At 41.2% G+C, this 27,870-nt stretch overlaps 4 protein-coding genes across 4 annotated transcripts; 3 read left to right on the top strand and 1 right to left on the bottom strand.

Annotated features, from left to right (window-relative positions):
• Positions 1–932: 932 nt before the first annotated feature.
• Positions 933–4,575, top strand: fosl1a (FOS like 1, AP-1 transcription factor subunit a). Its single transcript, XM_056383328.1, has 4 exons — positions 933–1,334; positions 1,698–1,955; positions 3,037–3,144; positions 3,262–4,575. Exons 1-4 carry the CDS (start codon positions 1,224–1,226, stop codon positions 3,817–3,819), a joined length of 1,035 nt encoding a protein of 344 aa, XP_056239303.1. The 5' UTR covers positions 933–1,223; the 3' UTR covers positions 3,820–4,575.
• Positions 4,576–5,578: 1,003 nt separating this feature from the next.
• Positions 5,579–8,312, bottom strand: ccdc85b (coiled-coil domain containing 85B). The gene has a single exon (XM_056383329.1). It carries the CDS (start codon positions 7,475–7,477, stop codon positions 6,872–6,874), a length of 606 nt encoding a protein of 201 aa, XP_056239304.1. The 5' UTR covers positions 7,478–8,312; the 3' UTR covers positions 5,579–6,871.
• A 2,520-nt stretch (positions 8,313–10,832) lies between these two features.
• On the top strand, positions 10,833–15,177 carry fibpa (fibroblast growth factor (acidic) intracellular binding protein a). Its single transcript, XM_056383256.1, has 11 exons — positions 10,833–11,203; positions 11,314–11,398; positions 11,736–11,934; positions 12,211–12,337; positions 12,625–12,725; positions 12,947–13,080; positions 13,635–13,743; positions 13,873–13,936; positions 14,052–14,138; positions 14,294–14,391; positions 14,929–15,177. The coding sequence occupies exons 2-11, from the start codon at positions 11,314–11,316 to the stop codon at positions 14,996–14,998; spliced, it is 1,074 nt and encodes a 357-aa protein (XP_056239231.1). The 5' UTR covers positions 10,833–11,203; the 3' UTR covers positions 14,999–15,177.
• Positions 15,178–16,712: 1,535 nt separating this feature from the next.
• Positions 16,713–26,709, top strand: efemp2a (EGF containing fibulin extracellular matrix protein 2a). Its single transcript, XM_056383255.1, has 11 exons — positions 16,713–16,938; positions 20,515–20,787; positions 21,396–21,444; positions 21,596–21,784; positions 22,311–22,433; positions 22,582–22,698; positions 23,381–23,500; positions 23,587–23,706; positions 23,849–23,975; positions 24,672–24,867; positions 25,745–26,709. Exons 2-11 carry the CDS (start codon positions 20,686–20,688, stop codon positions 25,904–25,906), a joined length of 1,305 nt encoding a protein of 434 aa, XP_056239230.1. The 5' UTR covers positions 16,713–16,938; positions 20,515–20,685; the 3' UTR covers positions 25,907–26,709.
• Positions 26,710–27,870: the final 1,161 nt, after the last annotated feature.

The raw sequence follows: 27,870 nt of genomic DNA, 5'->3' as shown, positions 1-27,870 counted from the left end.
AGATATAAGAGAAAGCTATCAGAGTAGCCCTTTTTTTTTGTCTCCCTGCTGTTCCTGACAGTTACTGTAGGCTTATATGATGAAAGAAGTGGTGGAAATTCCTCTTGTTATGTAAAAGTATTTGTAATTTTTGGAAAACACTTTAAAGTCCATAATTTCATGTTAATTTAAGTTGTTAGTAGAGTAGTATACTTTAAACTTCAGTTAAAATAACATCCATTACTGAATACAAATACTTTCATTATTTCAAGATAAGATCTGACATCAATATGAACATGAAAAGTATACATTTTAAGTTTACTTAAAACTATTGTATTGATTAACATTATAAGTAAATGTACATTTACATTAAGTTAATGTAAAGCCAAGTTTGATACATGGCTATACTAAGTGGTATACCACAGTTTATGTTGTTAACTCTCCATAAGCATTAAAATGGAAAAAAGTCAGATTTTTAAAACTACTCTTGTATGATTCCCGTCTTCTTAGCTAGCAAATGGTAATGATCACATCCAATAGTTTGCTTATCTCTTAAAACTACAGCAAATACAAAAATAACAGTAGAGTGCAATATAAATAACTATACCTTTCTTTTTCTTTTTTTTTGCTCAAGTAGATTTTTTAAACACAATATTATATAAGTAACAGTGCTTCCACTGGAGCAGGAAGTAGTAGTAGTAGTAGTAGTAGTAGTAGTAATAGTGTTCCCACAAAAGAAAAGAAACCAGAAAACACGGAGCAGAACTATTGGTATCAGCTCATGAGATGAAGCTGTCTGAGGAATCCCGAGCTCAGGAGGAAACTCTCGCCAAATATGGTCAACGACGTCACGGCACGTGGTAAGATTCGTGCGAGATTCCAGGCAACACTATTTCCCGTAATGACAGAGGGGCGTGGTAAACATACAGTCTCGCTTTAAGAGTTTACAACCTCACAATCATTCCCAGACTCCGGATTCTACGTGTGTGACTAAAGACTAGAGAATGTACTGAAAGTCAGTTTCGGACGTTTTAGTGCGATTTGAAAAAAAGGCGAAGCGGTATTTTCTTCCTTATCCCCCCTTCAAGACGGACCAGTTTGGACTCTACCGACTTACCGCAATAAGGTGGGCTTACCCCAAGTTTGAATTGACACACGAGTCTCAACCCGAAAGTAACTTCGTGAGGCTAGAGGACTTTATAGCCACAGCTGGGACAAATTTTCTCTTCATTTGAAAAGAAAGGATGTATCGAAACTTTGGGAATCAAGGACGAGGCAACCCGGCCTACTCAGGCAGCAGCTCTGGGTCAAACACCGGATCACACACCAGCACCACAACTACACAACAGGAGCAGGTAGGAGTACCTTCATTGAACGAGACTACAGGCTATCCCTGACAGTCAAGAGTCAAATCAGTGTAATAGAATATGAATTAAACTGTAACACTTGTTTAAAAGTTGTGAATGATGTAGTAAACATGTAATACTGCTACACTATTCACTTTGTGTATTTCTTTTGTATTATATATATCATTATAGTGTTTAACTTAAACATTAACTTATACATCAGTCATCTTTCACTTTGATAAACTTTTATTTATACCTCTGACACAATGTGTTTTGTTACTGATGACATTTTGAAGTCAAGCCTTCTGTTACAGTATTTTTACCTTGTCCACTAACTTTACCCCTCCCTTTTTTGAAATCTGTGTTTTATAGAAATTTGCCATAGCAGGCAGCAGCCAGTTTGTACCAAGCCTCAATGCCATCACATCCAGCCAGGACCTCCAGTGGCTGGTCCAACCCTCCCTTATGCATTCACCGGGCCCTTCAAGATCACCAGTACCTCCTTACCCAACCCTCTCAGGGGCCCGGGCGATGGGTCCACCACCTTCCCAGTCCCATCTTCTCAGACCAGGGGTCATAAGAGCAGCTGCAAATACTACAGCTTCAACAAGGCGCAGAAACGATGAACATGTAAGAGAGTAATACTTAAATAATAGAATCATGGTGCTGAAAACATATTTTAAAGAGACACTGGTGACTGTTGATTTGTTGTATTTCTACTGTTTGAACAATGACAGTTGTCAATGACAGAAAATAAAAGGAGGCCTCTTGGGATTCATAGTTTCCCCAGAGGGGATGCAGATAGTGAGGTGTGGAGAGTGTCACAGTCATTTCTGTGTAACTGGTGTGTAATATCCTGTTACCCAGTGACACAACTGTTTAATTTCCATTAGACTTGCACATCAGATGAATCCATTTAGGAATGTGAAGATTATTTTGAAACATTACTTAATATTACTTAATTTTTTTTAATTTTTCTAAGTAAAAAAGAAAAATGTCAGCTCCAGAGGCAAATGCACTCTGTTTGTGTTCTTTTCTGTGTTTACTTTTACTCGATGTTGACTCAGTAAAATTATCACCTGTGACACACTGTTTGCAATGATCTGCTTTTTACTAGTAGAGCGATGTTAGATGTCAAAGCAAGATAGGATACACATTAAAATGACCCAATCCAACACAACTTTAATCCAAGAACCTTTATCATTTATGTTGCCTCTGTAGGATCCTTTTTTGGTTTTATCAGTCCCACAATGGCACATATCCCTGCCCCAGTTTTGTTCTTAGAGATGTAATTTCATGGTACAGGAAGTGGACTGTCATGTGACTCATAGGGGCAAGTCACTTTCTCTGACTCACACCCGAGTCACCGCTGGGGTCTGAGTGTGACTCATCCTCCTGAAAGGGCGGGAAATATGGGATGAACGGTAATTATTCAGTAGTGCGCTGGATGAGGTCAGAGTTAGGGTGTTACAAAGGCACAAAAGCTCAGACATTTCAAAATCTTTCAACCGCCACGACTGTGATGACTCAGAGCACACACATGGTGGTAGTATTTCTCCTGTGTCACGTTGCCTATGGTGGAGTCTCCAAGCCTCCCTGTATATTTGGAAATTTCATGTTTGCCCAAAGCTTTGAGTTTGACTTTCATTTCATTCAGTCAGGATAACCTATTTTATGTATTTCAATATTTTTTTCCACTTTTTCCCATCAGTTATCCCATGAAGAGATGGAAAGACGCAGAGTAAGAAGGGAGCGGAATAAATTGGCTGCAGCAAAATGTCGCAATCGCCGACGGGAGCTCACAGACTCACTGCAAAATGTGAGTGAACATTATAGGAAATGTCATAACATTAATGCTTGAAAGACAATGTAGTGGTTTCAGTCAGGCATGAGAGAATTTATGTGTCTGTCTCTTTCTGCTTCCCCCCTGGTGTAGGAGACTGACCAGCTGGAGGATGAAAAATCCCGTTTACAGAAGGAAATAGCTGAATTGCAAAAGGAGAGAGACAAGCTTGAGCTTGTCCTGGAAGCTCACCGTCCCATCTGTAAAATAGAGGATTCCGATTCAGATTCTGACCCAAATCCATCAATTTCCTCTTTGGGAGGCGTCAAAATGGAGCAAGAGGACTCCAGCAGACCTGGAACCTCAACCAAACTTCCAACAAAGATGGAGAAACCCAAACCAAAGATAACTCTCCCCACCAAGCCTGTGACATCATCGGCCTCTGCTGTTGCCACTGAATCAGAGTCGCTCCACACCCCGATTCTCACATCCACTCCCTCGCTAATGGCATTCACAGCCGGTATGGTTTTCACTTATCCCTCTGCCTCTTTAGACACCAGCGCCTCCATCACGTCCCATGCTACATCACATCAGGGAAATGTCCAACAGTCTCATGCCCCACAGCCCTGTGGGATAGCTCATCGCCGCAGCAGCAGCAGTGGTGACCAATCAGATCACTCCCTGCACTCCCCGACTATCCTCACATTGTGACTGACGGCCCTGTGATCCTGGCAAAACACTAATGTTCATTTCAACGTAGTCCATGTCTGTGTGTGTGTGACAAAAAGGATCTCTGGGAAACCTGACCTAAATGAAAACGATGATTGTAATAACCATTTCAAAATGAACTATGTGCATCTGCTTCATTTAATATCTTTAGAAAATGTATTCTTTTTATTAATAGATAACACACAAATTAGTGGCATTATCAGGATATGAATGTTACACTCTTTTTAGATTTGATATAAATATAGACTTTATATTTTAAAAGCTATGAGGTAGAATGGGTATGTTTGAGGTGAAGAATTGCATGCACAATATATTCTCAACAAAAGCCTTTTACAAATAACTGATAACACCATCTAATGATAGATAAAAATAATATTTATAATAATTATACTTTACATTATGTTGCATTTAATGACTTGTTACATTTTTATGTCATGTTATGTAACACTTTATAAATGTCCTCACCAAGGCATATAGAGAACTTATTGGTTTTTTTTCTATATGAATCTTAAGAATTCTAATATAGTCTATGCAAATCATTGACCACTAAGGCTGGGCCATAGGAGTTGATATAGATTACATGATCACATATTTATTTTTTAAGAGTGTAATATATTTTTGATAATGTTTTAATTTTCTGTGGCAATTGAACTGTTATGGTGGGCAGTGCCTTACTTTTAACTTTTGTCAAAGCTGTACTACTTCACAGATAATAAAGAACAAATGTTCAAAAATGTGTGGAAATTGTAATGATGTAATATTATTCGTAAAAAAAAAAGAAAGAAAAAAGAGGATGAGTAAACAACTTAAAAACAACAGATTCATCAGATTCTGTTGAGAACGGATCATTTAAAGTGTGCAAAAAAGATTTTTGTAAACTGAATGCTGAGACAACAGATTAACCCAAACTGGAATATAAATACTCTAGGCATGAAACACGGAGGCGATCAACTGATTGGTTTTCATAGTTGATTAATTGTTTCATGCATTTAATCAAGCAAAATATTCTCTGGTTGCTGCTTTTCCAAACTGAGGATTTGCTGCTATTCTGTGTTTTGTATCCATGTAAATTGAATATCTTTGAGTTTTGGACCTTTGGTCATAAAAAAAAAAAAAAAAAAAAAAAAAAAAAGCAATTTGAACACTTTACCTTTGACTCTTAGAAATTATAATGGGCATATTTCATTATTTTGTGACATTTTATGGATTAAATGATTAATTGAGAAAATAATAACCTATTTTTGAAAAATAAAATACTGACACACTAATGACCGCTCTATGCCCCTCAACTGTGAACACTGTGTTCTCTGTTACTCCATTTCCCAAAAATGAAGCGAATCTCTTGCTAATACATACATGGCTCAGAGGGCATTGGATCACTCTGTGAAAATGGGGTTAGAGAGAGATATAGAGATGGAAAAAGAGTCACATTGAGAGCTAGAGAGCACGAGGGAGAAAAAACTCACTGTATGATTCTGCTGTCAAAGGACGTCTGTGGGTGAAAGCATTACTGCCCTCTCCAGCTCTCCAGACTGTGCAAATACAGATCCAAAAATAAAACTGATGAACATCCATAAAGTCAGACTGTATGACAGAGAGGGAGCATCAATCAGGCACAGCTGGTTCAGACGTGAAGGTCAAAACAACAAGTACAGAAATCAATCCTTCATTCTGTGTCATGTAAATGCAAATGCTTGTTTCTGCAAAGTCAAACACACAAAGAAAGGTCAGGACAACAAAAAAGTGTCATAGCCACTGTATTTAAAGCTCTTCAATGCACTACGAGCATAGCCCACCAATAAACAGCTAACGACAAAATAAATCTTTTCTAATCCATGTGCATTATCTATGATTTAAACTGAAATCGGTTAGTAATGCTAGTTAATACAGATAAACCAAGATAAAGAAGGGTCAAAGTTAAGAAAGTTAAGATCCCTAATGTCACTGGGTAAATACAAAGCATGAGTTACAGAAGAGAAAGCTGACCATTGTCCAACTTAAACAAACTCTGTGATATGCTAATTGAACACCATCAACAACAATGTAATAAAGAAAAATGTCCGACAAGTGAATTTAAACAGCTTGGCTTGAATAGAATAGAATAGAAATCATTCAAACTTGTAGACCTTCCAGTTTGATATAAAGAGTTTCCAGTTGGATTTAAAAAAGTGACAGAACTTATTCAGTTCAGCTCTGAGTGAGGTCCAAGGACATTTATCATGTATCACGATCCAAAACCTTAACAAGTGTGCTGGCTCTGCCCAGGCTCTAGCACGTTACATTATGCACAGCAGCCCCACCCGCAGTAAACCTGAAGGGCCTTCACATCAGACTGGTTCACAGGCCTGTACAAATTGTGACAATCATCATGCACATATGGCACTCCAATCCTGTCCTGAGGAAGAGTGCATAAAATATTACACGTTATTGGGCATCTAGCAAAAGCAAATATCAAATAATTTCATATTTTCTTTTCTCTTTTTTTTTTTTTATCACAACTCATCTATTTCAGTGCTATTTGAATTCAGTGGACTAAATATGGCTCAAAACTGGATTGAAATGAATCTTTAGATCTGTGATTTAAAGATCCATGATAATGCTGTCCAGTGCAATAGAAAAAAGGCTTCTATCAGTGTAGGCTAGTCCAGTGCATGAGATAAATTTATATATGTGACCCACTTTTTGGTCCCATTTTTTTTTTTCAACAACAGACCAATGAAAAAGGAATTTCCCAAAAACAGACGAGTCTTTAGAAAAACACTGTAAAATTTAGATACATTATCATCTGGCAAACATTTATTAAATGTCTTTGTAAAGTCCTGAAAATGTCTACAGTGAAGAGTCTTTGTCAAGCCAAACCTAGTGGCACATAAATCTTTGCAGCATTCAGAAGGCCCTAATGCTTTTGCTCCAATTTAATTTGTATGGTCTGACAAAGTTTCTGTGTCTCCATTCTGTCAATCACATCACCCCTGTAGTCTACAGCTTCCTTATTCAGGTCGGAGAAGCCCTGACAGTTGACATAAACCTGCCATCAGTCATCAGGTGAGCACACCAGGTGAAGTTGGTCTGGACTTCCCACGCTGCCTGTGCTGGAGCTTCCGTCCCCCAGGTCCCGGGCCACCATGCAGGGCAGGTTGAGCTCGGTGGACCCGCCGGGGCTGGAGTCACTCCTGCTGACACATTCCTCCTCCAGGACCAGGCACAGCTCCTTCAGGTCCAAATTCTCCTTCACCAGCCCGTCCTGCATGCGCTCCAGGTCGGCGAGCTTTTTCAAGTACCCGCCCAGATCCTCCCGCATCACTTTGGCCGCGTGGTGACCGAATAGTTGCCATTCCCTGGCCAGCTTCTTCACTTTGAGCCGGTCGTCGTCCAGGAAGCAGCACAGGTCCCGCAGCTCCACGTTTTCCTCCTGCAGGCGCTGATTGATGACTTTCAGTTCCCTGATTTCGAGGAGGTGTCCCTGTAGTTGTTTATTTACCTCTTTTATCAGCCGTCCTCGCTGGATGAGGGCTGATATTTTCTCTGATTCCTCTTTACGCAGCCGGCTCACCAGCTCCTCTTTGGAGCACGCCAGCAAATCCTCGTCAGACATTTTTGACAGTTCTCTACTATTTATTATTTCACCTTCGTTACTCATTTTCTATTAAAACGTAACACCTACAGGGTACCTGAGAATATTTTTTATAAACGGCGAGGTGTCGATACTTCAATGCCCAACACAGAGTCGTCACATCCTCATCTTCATCTTTATTCAGTGTCTGCCAGATGTCATGTATGCAATCACCACAACACCGGAGGCCAAATCAAGGCAGAAACATGTGATATCTTTATTTAGATGGCTTTCTTCAAGGCCCTGCGACTTCAGTCCCACAGCAGATCTTATGCTGAAGCCAATGTCTGTTCTCTGTGGATAATGCCTTAATGAGGTCGTGTGTGAAAATGCACCGCAAACCCTAATTAATGTCAATCTGTCATCCTCTCAACAGAAGGCTGTGTTCTCCAAAGGCCTCCAGGAATACAACTGTCCTTATTTTACCTCTTCTCGCAGTATTTTGAAGGCAACAGTCGCCCCGTGGGCTTTTCTGTACTGTCTGTATAAAGGCCCGGTCGATCCACGGAGGCTTAATCCAGCAGCCTCGGGTGCACACCCCGCAGATGTTGTGATTTTTACGGCGCTGGCATCGTCTCATCAGGCTGTGCTCCACTCGCCTCGGCTGAATGAACTCACTTCCCCGATGGCTGGACGAAGTGTCCGTACGGTGCAGAGGCTTATTATTAATATTATTTTACAAACGATTAATTACGCTTGCCGTATAAAAACAAAAATGAATCACAATCCAGTGTCGCCCATTATCCGCTCATAATAAATGCACCATCTTTGCTCATCCTCTGGAGCTGGACTGTTACCACAACAATGTCCGCCTCCACCACTTTCACGGCTGTGACTCCGCTAAGCAGCGAGCTGCGTGTCAAGCTGAAGCACTGACGGAAAACAATCTCTGCAACCTTCAAAATAAAGGCACCGACTTGTGAACTTTTAATGAGATAAGTGAGGAAATATTACAAAATAAAATTTGGGAACGAATTAAACTACGAAGTACATTTCTTACTTATCGCAGCATTTACTTACATTGATGGCGTGTTACTCTTGTTTCAATCCGATCATGTTCCTCAACAACGTTGGTTTTATTTTGTGTGATTCTTCCGGAAGTTGTAATTATTACGATGACCGCTATTTTGACACGTCGGTTAGATGGTAATCAGAAATATTTGTGGTTTCCTCGGAGGTTTCCAGTGGCTTTTCGACACACCATACTTATGGCATGGTCGTGAATGGCAAAATAGAATCGAGCAGCTCTGTGATCCCGCTGAACTTACTCTGGCCATCACAGTTACATTATGAAAAACAGCAAGATGTGAGGATGAAGATCTGTTCCATGCGATCGCCCAGTTAAGAACTTGTGCGCCCCCATTTGGATTAAAAATCATATTTATTTATTTATTTTACCTCTATGATACTCTGAAAACGAAACAACGCGGATAAGCACAATTTACAAAGGAAATCAGTAGGAAATGCCTATGTGAAGCCACTTCCTGTGGGATTTTCTGTTGATAAGACTGATCTAAAAAACTAAAGACATGGGCTATAACCAGATAACCAGACCCCAGATCTTTTCAAAACACGAGAAACACAACAACGTCCTACATGCCTTTGGAGTTCACCACAGAGAAAGATACAGCATAATGTAGGCCTAGTTGTACCATGAGTGACTCCTGGTTGTAGGCCTATTCGTTTCTTTTCAAAGAACACTGGCGGAAAGTGTGACTGCAGGCTTTTTTCCACGGGTTTATGCTGAGGCATTCAGCCACATCCTTCCGCCCTCTGTCCCACCTCCATTGTTTCACTGAGGCCATAACAATATAGGGTGTTAACCGTGCAAGGGGGAGCCGGGGATGGAATCAGGGTGTCATGTGAGGTTAGAAATGAGTGGTGATGTGCACCGAGAGATCCGACAAAAAGACATGTTGACTGAGTCGTTTTTCCCCCATGTTGTGATTTTGAAGGACACATGCAGAAACACAGAAAGGGAGGGTGAGGGGAGGGATTTACAGGGATTTATTTAGATTAATCGCTAGAGGAAAAGAGAGCAGATTGTGTACACGCAGGCAGCAGGCAAAGCGCATATCCACTGATGGGGCCCGGTGCTCTCACAGAGTCCTATCTCTGATCTGACACATTTTAAAATAACCAAGAGCAGAGAAATGAAAAGGCAGAAATCAACAATAGGCTACTGCCTGAGGCCACAAGCGCTGTTGTAATTTGAGTCCTGACATGATTATCCATTGTCATTTGATGACTTTCTTACTTCAAATGAATGGGGCGTTTGAGAGATAAGACTTGGATCTACTCAAAGTGATAGATCCCAATTATGGAGTCTGTTAGTTTTACTAGTATAGGCTACCAGTTTTCTGTCACCATCAACTACAACTTAAACATAAAATTAACATCAATAACAAACAAATATAACTAGAGAACAACCTAAAACAAGGGATCTATCATATTATAAATCATGCTTTCCGTAATAATACAAACTGCTGTCAAAACACTAACCCTAATTAATATCAGATTTTGTTTCACTGAGACCTAAAAAGCACTGTCCTGTACTTTATAAGAGATTAATGGTATTGTCTGCATCCGTAAATTCAATCATAAAAGTCACTATTAGGCCTCACAGGTTATGTTCAGTTTATCCAATCAGGACCTTAATCCTGAAGGATAAAATAAGCCTAAAAAACATATTATGAGTAGATTTAATTAAAAATCGCTACTCATTTTGGAATTGTGCCAGGCTGTAGCTACCCAAAAATCGATGCAGGTGACGTCATCTTTAATGGCTCTACTGTAACTATAGCAACTACGAACAAGCCTCAGCCTTACACACGGATACATTTTTGTAACGCAAACGTTCGTTGTTACAATGTAGCGAATAAGAGGCAACAACGATGTAAGAGCAGTGGTGGAAGAAGTACTCGGATTTTTTACTAAAGTAAAAGTAGCAATAATATTCTGTTATAAATTGAATATCTGCATCCAACGTTTTAATAAAGTTTTAAATTATCGGCATTGTAATGTATACACGTACCAAAAATCAAAGTACTCATAAAGCTCAATTGCCCATTTCCAAATACTATTGGATTATAATTATTGATGCATTAATGTGTACAGTGATGTCATCACGTTTATGCTGCAGATGGTAGGTGAGGATTTATAATTACTTTATGTACTGCTAAGTAATAATAATTGTAGTGGAATAAAAAGTACAATACTTGCCACTGACTAATAGTGAAGTATAAAGCAGCAGAAAATAGAAATGCTCAAGTAAAGTACAATCTCCTCAAAACTGTATTTAGGAGCCCAAGCACAGTACTTCAGTAAATGTACTCAGTTATTTTCCACCACCACGTAAAGACGTAGAGCATTTCCTGTGACGCCACAAAACCGGAAGTTCATGTTAGATGACTGCTGTTGTTGACACTGCGGACTCACGGCAGTACAGTGAAAACAGCTTTAGTAGATGTTCGTGCTTTGAATACAAACGTTAAAACCTGCGCCAATCTCCCGACTATACCTCCATGTTAAATTGCTCTTAACTGACCGTTTTGTTGCCTGGTTGTCAGTTTAGTCTCCGCTGATAACTTTGCGACGCAGCTAGCACAGGAGGCTAAGTTTCAATGGAGGAAGTTAGCTAATTAGTAAAACATGGATAGTCAATTTAAATTCAGCTAATGTAATCTAACGATATACTTTGCGGGTTTATTTTGCTTGGTGCTTAAAACTTATTTGAACAACACTCCAAACAAGGTAAAATGTCCCCCATGTCACTCTGGTTTCTGTGTTTGGCAGGTGATTGTTGAGCTAAACACTTCATGTTAATCACCTCGCGACTCTCTTGCTTCGTTGTCCTCACGCAGATGGCAGTGGAGCTGGATGTGTTCGTGGGAAACACCACCATCATGGATGAGGAGGTTTATCAGCTCTGGCTGGACGGACACACAGGTATGGGTCACACCATAGATGTATGGGGTAGCAACATATCAATCTGTGTATTAAAAAAAAAGCAGCTGTAAGTATCACAATCCAAATGTTAAGCAACAGTTAACTAAAGCATCAGATTTGGGAAACAAATTGGTAAAAACGAAACATATAATTACCTGCTCAGTTATTGCAGCATCTACCTCCACATCCTGCACACTAGTAGCAACCAGTGTGAATCATGAAGTTGCAGTAGTCAGTTAGTCCTGCTGTATATTCACCCCACACCAGTAGCTATGTTAGTTCAGGCTATTACATATAATCTCTGAACAGTGCTTGTTCGATTTTTTTTTTCCACCAGTGAATGATGCAGTGAAAGTACGAATGGAGGGTGGAGTGCTGGAGGAATTTGAGGCCAGCGCAGATGTCCTGCTGAGTGACACCATGGACCAGTACCGGACTTTCCAGATGTGTGAGCGTCTGCTGCACAGTCCAGCCAAACTAGCCAACCAGCTCCTGTTTCAGATTCCACCTCATCGACAAGCCATCCTCATAGAGAGGTGCAGTAATGATGTTCTCATTTATTTGCATTGAATTATCTGATGTGTTTCTGGTGTCTGGCTGACAACTTTGGATCAAGGATTTATGTATATTTCTATCTTTTCTTTCTTTGGAATGAGCATCTTTCTTGAACTAGCTTATTCTCTTCCCAAGGCAGATGCTATTATGGTATATAATTGTTATTAAACACACTACTTTGTTCTTGTTGGCTGACATTGTAGATGAGAATATATTGTCACAAACTTCCCCTTTTGCCTCTGTGTTTCTTTGTTTAGATACTATGCTTTTGATGATGCATTTGTCCGTGAGGTCCTGGGAAAGAAACTCTCTAAAGGAACCAAGAAAGACTTAGATGATATCAGTGCCAAGACAAGTGTGACACTGAAAAGCTGCAGACGACAAGTAAATACATTCTGTGCTCCACAATGACTGTTCATATGTATTATCAGTTTTAAAATAAGGAGTCTGTTGCTGTGTTGATACATTTCACCTCTGAAACATTAATTTTGTTGTGGTTGCTCTGCGTTTCTTCTGTGAATAGCAGGTTTCAACGTTTCAAGCCTTTTGCACAGTTTATCAGTCGGGTGATGGGGCAGCTGAATGTCTGCAGTACAAGAACTGTGCTGGTTTTATACAAGTCATGTTGTTGTAATTTAAGTAAATCTCCTGCGTCATGTGTTTAATTTCAGTTTGACAACTTCAAACGTGTTTTTAAAGTTGTGGAAGAGCTGAAGGGACCCCTGGTGGAGAACATACGTCAGCATTTTCTTCTCTCTGACAAGCTTGCAAGGTAATCAATGAGAGGAGCAGAGTTCAAGCCTTCCAAACTCAGGTTAATTTTTCGAAAAATTGTTATTGCTTTAGATATGTTTTGTTGTGGTTTTGTATTGTTTACTAATTCTGACAAAATATCACATGAAAAGGCTGGTATTCAGGATATCCAAAACAACTAAGTGCTATTTAATTGTCTTGTCCTGTTTTTTATCTCCTATAATGCTCTGCTTGTTTCAGGGATTATGCCGCCATTGTTTTCTTTGCCAACAATCGCTTTGAGACGGGGAAAAGAAAGCTACAATATCTCACTTTCCAGGACTTTGCTTTCTGTGCTGGTCTGCTTATCAACAACTGGACCGTTGGGGCCATTGGTGAGTGATTTCTTCTGTTTTCTTTGGCCATTTTGCTGACATTCAATGTGAGACGCACGTATACCATTTTTTAACAGTTATGTAACACATTAATCTTATTGAGCTGTTTCAATGTGTCTTAGTTTGAGGGTTGCAGAGCAATAAAACATTAGTGGTAAATCCGAGAAGAACAAAAGACATTTTGAACCTTTACGAAAGAATTTAAAAAGGGCTTCAGGTAAATATAGCACTTGAGAACAAGAGGTACGCTGTATATGCTGGTTAAGTATTACAAATAAGGAACATTTTTTAGAGGAGTGCCTCTGTCAGTGAGGCCCACTGACCACCAGAGGTCCTGCAGGTTTTGCTGGTCCTCATTAAAATAAGGGTGAATTTTAAATTTGTAAGTTACCAATGAAGAAAGTGAGAAAGAGAAACCAGATTAGGCAGAGTCTGAGTAATGACGTAATTGAATAATTGTAAGAAAAAGAGTATCTACTCATAATAGTCACAAAAAAAAAAAACATCCTTTAAGTTGATTTGACAGTGTCTGACTTTCTGAGTTTTCTTTGTAGATAACATGGTGGAAGACATGGATGTTGATCTTGATAAAGAGTTTTTACAAGAGTTGAAGGAGCTGAAGATTTTAATCACGGACAAAGATCTGCTGGATCAACACAAAAGGTAACATAAACACACAAAAAGATCTACACTTTTTTGCTGACTACAAAAAATGTGCCATTTTTCTAACATGTTTTTATCCACAGTCTCTTTTTTATTTCTAACTCCACTGTTTCTGTTCACTCTGTTCAGTCTGGTCTGTACAGCTCTCAGAGGAAAGACTAAAGCTTTTAATGAGATGGAGGCTAATTTCAAGGTGAGAAACATTACACCTTCATCATATCCTAAATATAATCAGTTCGTCACCTCTGCAATGAAAGAGATGATTGTTTTTGAATTTTAATCTCTTTTTCTTTTTTTTCTTTTTGTAGAATCTTTCCAGAGGCCTTGTCAACATTGCTGCAAAGTTAACTAACACAAAAGATGTCAGAGATTTCTTCATTGATCTTGTGGAGAAGGTTTGTGCTTTATCAAAATGCAGTCTCTTTTTTCTCAAGTGTTGTAAGCAAAGACAGACCATCCGGCCCAGATTTTTCTTAGGCCTGTGCCAACTTTAAAGTCTGCTTTTGAGACGGTGTGATGTAACGTCTCCTCCCCTCCTTTTCTCCTCCAGTTTATTGAGCCGTGCCGTTCAGACCGATGGACAGCTGCGGACATGAGACTCTACCTCACTCACTACACCAACTCTGCACACATACTTGACACATTCAAGTGAGTTAATGTGCTTTTATTCTGTAAAATCTATCAGGCAGAGCATGGCACCAACCCTGCCAGGGTAATCAATTCCCGAGGGGGCGACCAAAGCTGAAAATACAGTCATGATTTTGTAGAGAGCTTTGGAGAACTTACCAATAACCGAATAAGGGTATGCATTTTGGCAGTCATTAAACACTGCTCAAGCATAAAGTTGGTATGTTAAAATCCTCTAATATTGACGTTCTACCAGTGGGTGTCACCCTATCTAGCCCTGATTTCTTAAACTGTAGTTACCTTGTTTCTCATGCAAACACTCAGGAATGTAGTTAAGGGTTTACACAGGCCTGCACCACTACATGCTTAACAAAGAGATATTCATAAAAAGAAACGTTGACCCCCCACCCTCCCCATTACACCGAGTGGACAAAGATTGCCACATTTACTCTCTTCACCCAGATTTCACAATTACAGTTTGTCACGAGACTTACAGTACCTCTTTGCTCCATTTATTTACAGTGTACTCTCTTTCTCTCTCTGTTTTCTGCCCCTCAGACACCAGGTTGTGTGGGACAGATACATGGGTGTCATCAAAAGCTGTATCTTCAAAATGTATCATGACTGAAGTGTGTTTCGTTGCAGCTCACCGCTCTCTTCTCCCAACTCCTCCTCTGGTTTGTTTTCCCCCCGCTGAAGCCGTTATCTTAGCCTTTTGGTTTGTGCTTTCTTTGTTTGCTGATGAATTTTTCTTCTCGAGCTCCATTATTGCTCCCCATTTACTCCCCTAGTTTCCATACATTGTCTGTAAATTTGGTTTGTAAATAAAATTAACGTATTTACATCAAAATGTCATTTTGTTTTATGTTATCATTTTATCTACTGTGTTATATGGAAGTTATATTCCAGAGATCAGAGGTTTACTGATCTTGTGAGTGTTGGATGGAGATTAGACACAGACAAAGAGAGGGAGAGATAAATCGCAAAAGTGAAGATGGAAGATTTGTCAGCAGTATGCACCCAGTATGCAGTGGTATTAGTGTTTTAGATATAAAATGTGATCAGCAGACTACGTGTGTCATGAATTGACAGCTCTGCCAGTGTTTGGGGTGTCTGTGTGTGGCCATTGGAATAAGGGACCAGCCAGGGGGGCACAGTTGGTCCATTTAGGGGGTTGTCAGTGTGACTTTTAACAACATCCCTTGTATTGACAGCTGCCATCTCTACCACCACCCAGAAACACAGGACAGATAAACAATCAGAACCTAAGTAAAGGTCTTTAAACCTACACACTGGAGGGTTACTTTAATAGAGCTGGATGAATATAAGTAAATACAGTAATGACTCCCATAATTTAAAAAATGGTGTGATTGTGCTTACTAAAAATATAAAGTATGTCTATTAAAAAATATTTGGTTATAAACTTTAATGTGGGCAATCATTTTGTAATGGGTGTTACATTTCTTATGTGTCTTGGAAAGAAGCCTGCAATTATACTAATGTTGATGCTGCTCATTTAATTTTGAAAGGGCTTTTATTTTGTGGGAAGCACAGGGGTGACCTTTAAGTTTGACTTTAATTTGAGTCAAGACTAACATGACTAACGTGGGTTAAGCAACATCTTAAACAGTTTGCGACATAACAGACGGCAACTTTTGCAAGAAAAAAAATTACTGCCGGAAATGATTCCAAGTGCAGTAATGGATTAGTCATATGCAAACACAGAGCAGCAAAGTTAGAACATTGGTTTGGAATAATTATAGCAGTTTATTTTCAGTATTTTATCCCAAAAGCGCCACCCGTTTATTCTGTGAAATAAGCTGACAAATTTTCCGAGTAGGTCTCCACACACTCTCTCTCCTCTCCACTCTCTAATTTTTGTCCACATTCCATTAACTTCTCTCTCCCCGGCTATAAATATCCTGCATGTCAGATTGGACGAGAGCAAGGGCTTTAGACGCTTTATGGAAAAAAAAAAAAAAGAGGACAAGATGGGGGAGGTAAGTATAGATAGATGGGGGGTAAATGGGAAAAGGGAAGGAGGAAAGGGTGGGAGAGCTTGGGGCTTTTGCGAGGGTTTAGTTTAAATGAAACCAGGTGTGTTGTGGGACCCGTAAGAGGGGCATTGGTTAGGAAGATGGGGGGGCATACGTGTGTGAATCTGTGAGTTGTTGTTCCGCCTGCGATTTGGACGGATTTGGAATTTTGGAATTTGGGCCGCAGACCAGGAATTTGCATCCTGGGGGGTCAGAGAGGGGGTTTGGAGAGTGGAGGATGGCAGTGCAGGGGGCCAGAGGGGGGGTAAGAATGGGCTGTCTCTCTCTCACTCTCTCTCTCCTCTCCGTCTCTTGCTCTCGCTCGCTCTCTCTCTCTCTCTCTCCCTCCCTTTGCATGTGTTCAGCTGCTCCAGCTGTCGGTCTCCCCACTCACTCTCTCAGGGTCATACAGGCAGGAGTTTAAGGGACCACTTCTGTACGCCAACTCAGCCGGGACGACAGCAGCCAGCAGAAGGACACACTGGTCAGAGGGAGACTGGGAGACAGTAGAGCCACCGGAAAAGATTCCTCCGTGAGTTTTCCTGTGTTCTTTTAATGTCTTAATCAAACGAGAGACAAGATTTGTGTCAAACAGTGAACTGGCGGACGACTTATCATGTTTGCGAGAGTTGTAGGGAGAAGTAACGGAGGTGAGATGTACCTCTTACCCACTTTTCTGGTACAGGCCATACACGTCACAGTTGCACCGCTGCTCTGCTGTCTGCTCTGCTGTCTGCTGTCTGCTCTGCTCTCCCAGCTACACTTGGCTCCTCACAAGAGTCAAGATAATGTGGCACACAGTCTGTGTAGTTCGCTTCTTGGCTCTGTGTTTGAGACTGTAATAGGGGGGTAGACAGGAAGAGAGGCAATGAGTCACACGGCATGTATTATTGTACAGTATATTGCAAAATTCCTCCACCTCATCCCTCTTGTACAACTTTTAAAGTCAGTGTCACGATCTCAGTTTTGTTAGTCATTCAGTGGAAACTAGAGTAAGATAATAAGTTCTAAGTTGAATTTTCTGAAAAAAAGCAGCCATTTCTGTTGAACAAGAGGAACAGGTGCCAGCATCCAACACACACAGAAACAATCTTAAAACCTGGATGACATCTCAGGCAGTGTAGCATGCTGCCTTACGACTGTTTGACAGTGTATTTTATCACAGTTTATACAGTTACTCCTAATAGCTAACACATGACAGCTCCACCACTTTTGTAATGACTCAAGTGGGACACGAAAGGCAACAGGAAGGAGCTCAGTTCCCCTAAGCCCATCACCTCATGCTACATTGTCTGCATGTACTGATACATCCCAGCCCTTTAACAGTCTTTACAGAGGGAGTCACAGCAGCATGGACACTGGGATTTGTTAGTTACAGTGTGTGAATTTCTCCTGCCGGCCGCTATCCGTCACTAACTGTGGAGATTCTCAGAGCAGCAGTTAGCCCGTGTGTGAGACGGAGACTCCCTGATTGTAAAGGTTCACTGCCACAATGGTAACAGAGCACAGCTGGAGTGTGCTGGGCCACCATGTTCTCAGGCTGCTCCACGCACAACCGAGCATAACAACACAAAGCTAGCTATGTATACACTACAAGACATGACCATCCTTCTGTGTGTGTGTGTGTGTGTGTGTGTGTGTGTGGTCTAACTGTGTGTTTTTCCTGGTCTCTATGTGGTCACTGTTATAAGCCCCCTGACATTTTGCTTGTTAAACTGTGCTGACTGTGTGAATTTAAAAATGGGTCAGCCTTCTGTTACTGAGGCCAAGACAACCTCCAAATGGCAATTATATTCGATTGGAATTATTTTATCATGAGTATCATGATGTAATGTGAATAAAGCACACAACAGGTGTTGTGCGGTAGCAGCAGCGTTAGCGAGGTGGTGTTACAGTGAACCTGTGAACAGTGAACCTGTGTCTCTGTCAGCGGTCGTCCAAACCCACACGGTGAACTTCTGCACCACGGCCACATTCTTTGACATCCTCCTACACAATGAGGAGAGATGAGAGGTTGGGGGAGCAGTAGCTGGAGATCTGGCACCAGCTGTCTTTTGTGAACCATGGGGGGTTTCCCAGAACCTGATACTCTGGGAACCACTGCCGTGGCAGGGCATCCCAGCTGAGAACTGGCGCCCGCATCCTTGCCACGGGCATTCCAGAGGTCCACCGCCACTTGATCTCCAGCGGCAGCAGGGCAACACCCATGCATCCCTGCTGCCCAGACTCAGTAGACAGTGAGTGACTGGACCCTGGACTGATGGTCAGTTTGTTTTTGGGTGGTTTTGGGTCGCATTCTTACTGGTTGTAAGTGGCTGCTCGGCCAGTTCAGAGAGGTCACGTACTGCGGCAGTCTGATTGCACAGTGGTATGTGTTACCGTCTGTGCTTACAGGGTGAAGGCATGTTTTGCTGCTTTTCACCACACAACGGTCACAAATGGCCCGTGATGTCATCCACTGGGCATTTGCGGGTGTCCACGTCACCCTGCGGACTTCTATTTGTTTCAATGAGAAATACAACAATAAGCAGAGCCTGTAAATGTGGCCTCTGGAGTTTATATCAGAGCGTGTGTCTATGCACGTAGACAGGCAGTAATTACAACTTTCCTGTCATGTAGTTTAACTAGAGCTCACTGACTTTGCAAACATCACTTGCTTAGAATATTTTTTTTAATTCCTTCACTTGGCCTGTTTTTTTCTGGGTCTTTTTGTCTATGGGAGCTGGAATAAGTGATTTGTTTACGCTAAGAGTCAGCTGAAACACTTATAGCTTCTCTCCAGGAACATTAACTGAGGGATGGTTGTGTCTCTGCTGGGAGAAAAGCCAAGTCCTTCAGAGCACAGAGCAAATACACATACATAATACACTATAAATCTACCTAAAAAATACACTACACTCTACAGAACATTGCAGAAAAGACCAGTGGTGGTGGAAGGACTCAGACCTTTAAGGAAAAGTAGCAATGCCTCAATGTCAAAATACTCGGTCCTGCCTTTAAAATTCTGTTTAGTAAAAGTACATTAGTCAAAATGTACTTAAATTATTCAAATTAAAAGTACTTTTTATGGCTAATGTCCTCTTTCTGATTGTTAAATTATGCAGATCCCAGGGTCCTGAGAGATTAGAACATTTTAGTCTTGGGTTGGGTTGGGTTGGGTCTTGGGTTGCGTAAATTACGATTTGAATACTACTTTTTCTTTTATTAGTTTTGTTGCAGGACCTCATGTAACTACCATCTTAGCTTTACTGAGCAGCTCTAATCAGCCTCATAACTGGAAACACCTCTGTGGGAATGCAGGGCCTTTAATCTATAATAATACATCATATTTCATAAGTGAATCATATGTTTTATTTGTAAAAATCAGAGTAACTAATAACTTTAGCTGTTTAAAGTACCATAAATGGAAGCACTCAATTAAAGTATCTAAAATTGTACTTGAGTAAATGTATTTAGTGACGTTCCACCACTGACAAAGGCTGATGCCCTCTTACATTACAGAGAGACAACACAGACTCTACGGAGAAGGAGATTCCCTTTCACAGAGACAAATTAACTTTATGTTATGTTAGGTTTATCACAGAGACTGAGCAAGAGATGCTGTTGTGAAATATTCAGGGAATTGCCAGGATTTATGAGCTCCCACCGACGCTGCTCTCATACACAGTAAACCCAACCTGTGGAGGCAGCGCTGCAGCGAGACTATCATTCCACTGAGTTGTAGTTGTGCCAGTCTGCAGACACAGAGGGCTTTCTGTGAGCAGCTAATATGAAAGTATTTCTGTGATGTTGACTTTGTTATTTTCAGCTGAAGGATGGAGTACGTCACAGTGTTTATGTTTTCACCTGGCAGACTGATTTATTCCATTTATTCTTGCTGCGATCAAGGGGGAACTGTTTGGTTGACAAACAGTGAACCAAGGCCAAGAACCTAACTGTTTGTGTTTTGACTGACTACTTAAAAATTGACTGAGTTGATTTATCCATTTTAGCTGTGGGAACAGCTTACAGCGCCCGTGTGTTTTGAGACTGAATTGAACCATTTTGTGATTTCTAATGTAGTCTATTTTTGTCTTTTTCCACCTCTCTTTCTCTCTCTGAAATACAGATACCACCTCCTGGCTGCTCTGTAGATCACAAAGTCTCGTCTTCAAGGCACTGCTACCTGTCTGATAGTCGTGTGAGCGTGTGTGTGCGTGTGTGTGTGCGTGCGTGTGTTTGTTTGTGTGCATGTTGTACGTGTGTTCCTGTCCCGTCTCCCACCAATTAATGCATTAGTATGCAGGGTGTTTGTGTGTCAAACTTGTGCGTGTGCATATGTGTGTCTGTGCTCCTCCGCAGTGCTATTTCACAGCCACCTACAGAAAGTGACACCTACACGGTAAGGATGGATGAATCTCTCTCCCTCCTCCTCTTCTCCTCTCTTACTCCTTTCTTTTTCTTTGCATCTTCTCTTTTATTAGATATCACACCTGTCAGGTGATGTTACATCTTTTTTTTGTGTTGAAATGTTGTCCTCAAATCCTCTTTATTACCTCTTCTTCTCCTTTAATATTCCACAGCCTTTTTCCACCACTTCCAACATTTTATAGTAGTCCTAACTGGGGGTAATTTTAGTTTTAATTCCATGTTTCTTTAGGCCTCCCTTTTTCTTTCCATGCTGCTCACAGCAATATACTTTCTTCCCAGAATGATAATGACCCTTTTTCCAAACTGTGGCCTCCCAGTCTTTGTTTTTGAAGTGACATTTGGCTTGAGGAAAACAGTTTAAAATGTCATACTTCCTTTAACAGCAGCAGACTTCTTGTCTTTTTGGCCCAGCGCTCCTACATGAATACAGAGGAAACTAGTTTCTCTCTTTTTTTATGTCCCACTACTGGGGAATTTATTATGTATTATGAATATATTATGCAACTTTTTCTCAGAGGGACTATTCACATCTTTCTTTCCACCATTTTCTCACACTCCTCTTCTCTCTGCTTTTTGTAGGAATGCACAGATGGGTATCACTGGGACCCTCAGACTGAGCACTGCAAAGGTAAAGCTCTCTTTTACCTGCGGTTATTGCACCTCAACGCCCAATTATTTTGTACAGTAACAGCTTTGGTTTTCTTCTTCTTCTCCAAGGCCTGTCCTGTCTTTTTGATTGATTTCAGTAATTAAATATCTGTCTCTGCCTCTCCTGTCAGACATAAACGAGTGTGAGACCATTCCAGATGCCTGCAAAGGGGAAATGAAGTGTTTCAACCACTATGGCGGGTACCTGTGCCTCCCTCGCTCTGCGTCAGTCATCCCAGCTCCAGAGCCCCAAATCACGCCCACCGAGCCCTTTAACCCCTGCCCTCTGGGCTACGAGCCGCAGGGAGACAGCTGTGTGGGTGGGTGTCTGGTTTGTAGGTCTGGGGGTTAGGGGTGGACAGGTGGCAACAGGATGAGTGATCATTAAGCATGTTTGTGTGTCTGTGTGTGATTGTGTAAATTTATTGTCGACGGCCACAGATTGTGAGGGACAGGTGGCCGTAGCAGGTGTTGTGACTGGAGGCAGCGTGTTGCTGCAATCTGTGTGGGTGTGAGTTAGTATGAGTCCACGGGGGGGCAGACAGACAGTGTAGGAATGTGGAAGATTTCACACGAGGACAGCTGCTGTGTTTTAAGAACCAAGAAACCTTCTTGTGCCGGAGGACGGCGAGGCGGTCATCAGGGTCTGCATGAGACAGCAAATATGACTCAACATGATGTGTTACTCTCAGCTGTCGGGTGCAAACGAGGGGAGCAGAACGGCCACTGTCTGCCCTCTAACAATCACAGTCTATCGGTCAGTCAGGCTGAATGATGCCGTGTTTGCTCACAATAACTACAGCTTTGACATGTGTGCCCCCTGTTTCACTTCACCCACAAACACAGATGTCGATGAGTGTGAGCGAGATGAACATGACTGCCAGCCCAGCCAGCAGTGTATCAACACCCTGGGTGCCTTCACCTGCCAGTGTCCGGATGGTTACCGCAAGGTTGGCACAGAGTGTATTGGTGAGATAATGTGAATTTGTCCTTCCACTAGTGTAGCGAAGTAGGTTTGAATATGGAAACTCAGAGAAATGTTTTACTGCAAGGCCTGTGGTGAAGTTAGTTATAGCTGCATGGTTGAGCTAAATAACCTCTTATTTCTCTGTGTCAGACATCGACGAGTGCAGGTACAGATACTGCCAACATCGCTGTGTCAACGTCCCCGGTTCTTTCTCTTGTCAGTGTGAACCTGGTTTCCAGCTGGCAGGAAACAACCGCTCTTGCATTGGTGAGTGATGCAACCAATAACGGAAGAAGTATTAAGATCATTTAGGACACTCTTTTCTTTCAATCATCTCTTTATAATGAAAGTTATTTCATTTTAATATTTTATTCCTATATGTACTATCTTACAAAGATCTTCGTCAGGCTTGGTCATGTGCCTGACGAATAAATGAAAGCCCTCTGAAAATCTGTAACATTAAATATTCATGGCTGAATTAATCTGTTTAATTTGTTGCGGTTTGATCACATTTGATTGACAGTGGCCTGGCAACAGTAACAACAACCCTACAACTGTCATTACATATTGATTTATAATTTATAAATTCTCATTGGTGCAGGCGTAAAGGGTGTGACATCAACTCACTTTAAACCAGTGAGAAAAACAGCATTGATAGAAATCCCTTGGTGAAACCAGAAGTGTTTCAACTCTGGCAGTAAAATAGTTCATGTTGGACCGGTTCATTTGTAGTAATAATCTGACTGAGGAAATGTGTTTTCAGGGACTTTAAATATATTTGGAGCTTTAATTCTGATTTCTTTCTGAGTTTTTGATCCAGAACCTATAAAAGGTTTTGGAATGTGTTTCGCTTTCCAGTCTGTTGTCCCACAAAAATTACGACGACTTTATACAACATTTAAATGTTACCTCTACAGTGTACAATAAAATCTCCATTACCTCCGTTCAGATGTGAATGAATGTGACATGGGTGCCCCCTGCTCTCAGAGGTGTTACAACACATATGGCACCTTCCTCTGTCGCTGTGACCAGGGCTACGAGCTGGGGCCTGATGGCTTTGCTTGTAACGGTAAGAGACCCTCCCTGTCTGTCCTTCTGTGTAAATCTGTCTTTGATGGTGAACAGTTAATAAAACCCGAACTTGTAACTTGACAGACATCGATGAGTGCAGCTACTCCAGTTACCTATGCCAGTACCAGTGTGTCAATGAGCCAGGCAAGTTCTCCTGCGTGTGCCCTGAAGGATATCAGCTGCTGGGAACCAGACTATGTCAGGGTAAGCACACCTGCCCCCATTTCCTCTCAAAACTAACACCTTCCTCTCTGTGAGTCAATACTAATTCATTCTTTGACAGCAACTCTGTTCCTGTACACTTGTTCTGTTCGGTCAAACATCACAAGCTGTCTTTCCTCTGCAGATATAAATGAATGTGAAACAGGTGAACATCAGTGTACTGAGTCTCAGACGTGTGTGAATATCCACGGAGGATACCAGTGTGTGGACACCAACCGATGCCAAGAACCATACATCCAGGTGTCTGAAAAGTGAGTGACACCTCATGAAAGCTTGAGTGTGCCCATACACAAACACACACTTTCACACACCTTTTCCCAATTACTCAAATATGTGCTGGCCCTCGACTGAGAATATAATCAGTCCCTGTATTGAGTATGGCGCAAAGTGCAAGATTACCCCAATTACTTTTTCCACATATGAGTCCAACTTTGCAACCTTTTCTTTTGAACACGGTCCAGTGCAATAAGAAAACTATTACAGTTGTGAACAAGTGTTGGATTGGTAACAGGTGTGGGTCACTATTAACATATCCCTGAAGATTTGTTAGTATAAAATTCATTTTAGAAAAACATGAGGGAAAAAATGGCTACTGTTCAATATTTGTTTAGATTTTAAGAGATCTTTACTCTTAGTCATATTACTCCCTCTGCTGGCTGATTTATGAATTACTGTTGCTGTTTCTCTGCTCTTACCGTGGTGGATGGACTGAAGGGGCCAAAAGAGCTCAGGGCCCCTGGGTCAGAGCCTCTGTAGTGGAACATTTCTTATTGTAAAGTCATTTAAACAATGTTGCACAATGACTACTAAAAGATGCAAAACGATGGCAGGCACGGACACAGATTCGCCACAAAAACAAGCAAAACTGCAGCTAAACAGATGCAAACTGAGCACAAAGAGACCCAAATCACTGACCTTTTTTTTTTTCTTCCATTGTGTGCGTCCAGCCGCTGTGTGTGTCCCGTCAGCAAGCCCGCCTGTCGAGATCAGCCTTTCTCCATCGTCCACCGCTACATGACCATCACCTCGGAGCGCACCGTCCCCTCCGACATCTTCCAGATTCAAGCCACCAGCGTCTCTCCGGGGGCTTACAACACTTTCCGCATCCGCTCCGGTGATGAGAACGGAGACTTCTACATCAGGGTGAGTTACAGAGCAGAGCATGATGAAGAGCACGATGTGGCACTGACTTGATTGGTTATTGTTTCGGTTGATCTCTGCAAAACAACCTGTGATCAGACAGTCTGGGTTACATGGATATATTGGGACAGGACAAACATTTTATTTTAACATTGAACACTTGTCAACAGGAAGTTGGTGAATAGTTAATAGTGTGGCCCAATTATCAACAGTTGCAAAATATTTTAAATTCAGTATGACTTACATTTTCTGGGGATACAGTTATCTTTGATGTCCATCACAAATAAACGCCGATAAACCTGCTTATAAAATCAGAAACAAAACAGCCGCCTAATCCCTCCAGAACTTACCTGAGACTCAGCAGGGTTTTAAGTTTTCCTCAGTATCAAAGTAATTCACTGATAATTATCAGTACAGCCAATATAACATATAACATTATCCAAAAAGCTTTGTAGACAAAAATGTATTTAAATATACTGATATTTAAGCTCATATTCAATATGTGTAGTTAAATTTATATAATATAAGATGGCCAAAGTGAACATTGAAAATTGGGCTGCTTGTATGGTGATTGGGTGTCTGACCTGTTTTCAGTCAAATCTGGCAACACTGCCTTCAAAATGATCATATAGTTGAATCAACACCTCTTTATTGCAGGGCTGTCGTATCAGTTTTGGATAGGTATACCTTGTAAACTCTCCTTTATTCTAAAACAATATTGTTAATAATAATACATTTTACTTATGAAGGGCGTTTCTGGATGCTCAAACATGCTTTACATGTATTGTTGGTATAGAAATTCAAAAACTCACCCACACACTGACAACAGTTCCCTCTGCAGTAGAAATTAACTCAGTCATATATTTTTTTTCTTCTCCAGCAAATCAATAATATCAGTGCCATGCTGGTGCTGGCCCGCGCCGTGTCGGGGCCCAGAGAGTACACGTTGGACCTGGAGATGGTGTCAGTTAACCCTCTGCTGAGCTACCATGGCAGCTCCGCTCTCAGACTCTCCATCTACGTCGGGCCTTACAGCTTTTAAAGAGGAAGAAGAAGAAGAAGAAGTAGAAGAAGAAGAAGAAGAAGAAGAAGAGGACCTGAGGGAAACAGAAAAGATGGAGAGAAAGAGCTGGGGAGAAACATGGATGCAAACAAAGGAAAAAGAAGCTGTAAAAAGAAGTGGTCAATGCAGTTCAACCAATCACTGTGATGTTACACTCTTAACGTTTTGTACTTAGTTGTCCAAAGAAAAGCCACACATTTGTCCGCCCACCATACTGCGTGTAAGAATATACATACAGTACAGTATACAAATACATGTAGCAGTAAAGTCTCACAGATAAACAGCAGCCTTACAATAATTAATCCTGTCAAATTGTTCCTTTGAGTTTAATCTGTCGGTTTTCCTGTTCTCTAGGATGAATCATGTTTAATGTTATTTTGCCTGAAAGCATCATTCTGTGGTCAGTGTGTATCAAAGGGATTTCTTCTCTTCACACGTGTTCAGGGTGATAACAAATCTGTGCCGTCTGCCGTCAGGTGGAGAGATTCACGCCCAGCGTCAGTAGATTAATCTGTTTTCACCAGTTTACATCCTTATTTTCAGTTCCACTCTGTTTGTCACTTTATTCTTGTCAGCCCTGTTTCCTGTTGACAGACGTGATTCAGCAACCACTCAGATCAGACCTCAGCATCCACTCTCCTCCTTCACCCTCCACTGTTCATTCCTATGTTCGAGCTCTCTGTAACTGCCATTTGTCGGATTGTCACGTTGCTGATCGTGTTGTACTTTGTTTTTATTTTGTTTGTCAAAGATTTGAACCCAAGTAAAACAATATACCTTTACATCTCTGCGTCACAGTGAAACTGATCAGTTTCTTTCTTTTTGGTCTTTTTATTCTGACGCACCATCCCTCTGAAACTTCTAATATTATTTAGCCAAAACAATTTGTCGATCAGTCGATAAACAGACAGATCGCCAACGATTTAACATTTTCTACTTTCAGTTTCTCTGGTGTGAGGATTTGCTGCTTTCCTCTGTTTTATATATTAATGTAACTGAATATCTTTTGATTTTAGACTGTTGATTGCATTCAGAAAGCTTTTTGACTACATCACCTCGGGCTGTAGGAAACTGAAATATGAACATTTTATAGACAAAATGATTAATCGATAATGGAAATAGTCATTAGTTATGGCTCTAATAATCTTTATTGACAAAGTTGGGTGAGTGTTCCTATTTGAAGCCCAGCATTATTGTTACATCATTAGGCCTTGCAGTATCGGGCTGTGTTGTTGCTCCGTACGTATGAGTTTTGTCGCTTGTTCAAGTTTGTTGTCAAGTGTAGGATGGGCTCAAAGTTGCCCCTTGTGGTTGTTGGGGGAAAAACAGCCACTCTAACTGCCAAGTACCATTGTGTGTTTTCCACACTCAGCCTCAGGGGGCAGTAGTGAGGCCATTGAGACTTGGCCCTCCACTATGACGCGAAGACGCCGCACTAGAAAACGTAGTTGGACAAGTGAAACAAAGGTGAGATTTATGCTTTATCAGAAGTGTTTTCAAACCGTATATTTTGTTTTAACAGGAGAAAAGACTAAAAAGATGAAGACTTGACTGGCAGGTTTGGCAAATATATGTCTGGTTAACTGCCCGATGTCAGCTGCTGCCCTGATCTCTTCCAGACGATCATCCAGGACTGTCCTCTGAGTCCTGAACTAAACCATCATACTGAATCCTCTGACAGGCTCTGACACCATTTTCTAATGTGCCTTTAAATTTTTTCTAATGTGCCTTTAAAACTTTAACGCAAACAAAGGTTTGTCCTGGCCCTTAGTGCTACACCATATTTATTCAGGCAAATAGCCGGTGCCTGGCTTGACAGGCAGCCACGGCTCACTCAGTAGTCGCAGCCATCATCCCTGCTTGTCCAGCTCCACTAGTCTTAAAATAGCCACCAGTTGTACAAGAAATGTTTCTACATGAATCTCTGATGTATTGCAACTTTA

Source organism: Seriola aureovittata, chromosome 8 (genome assembly GCF_021018895.1).
Source record: "Seriola aureovittata isolate HTS-2021-v1 ecotype China chromosome 8, ASM2101889v1, whole genome shotgun sequence".
Taxonomy (NCBI): Eukaryota; Metazoa; Chordata; class Actinopteri; order Carangiformes; family Carangidae; genus Seriola; species Seriola aureovittata.
Note: the sequence above shows the minus strand (reverse complement) of the source record. Positions and strands in the feature narration are given on the sequence as shown.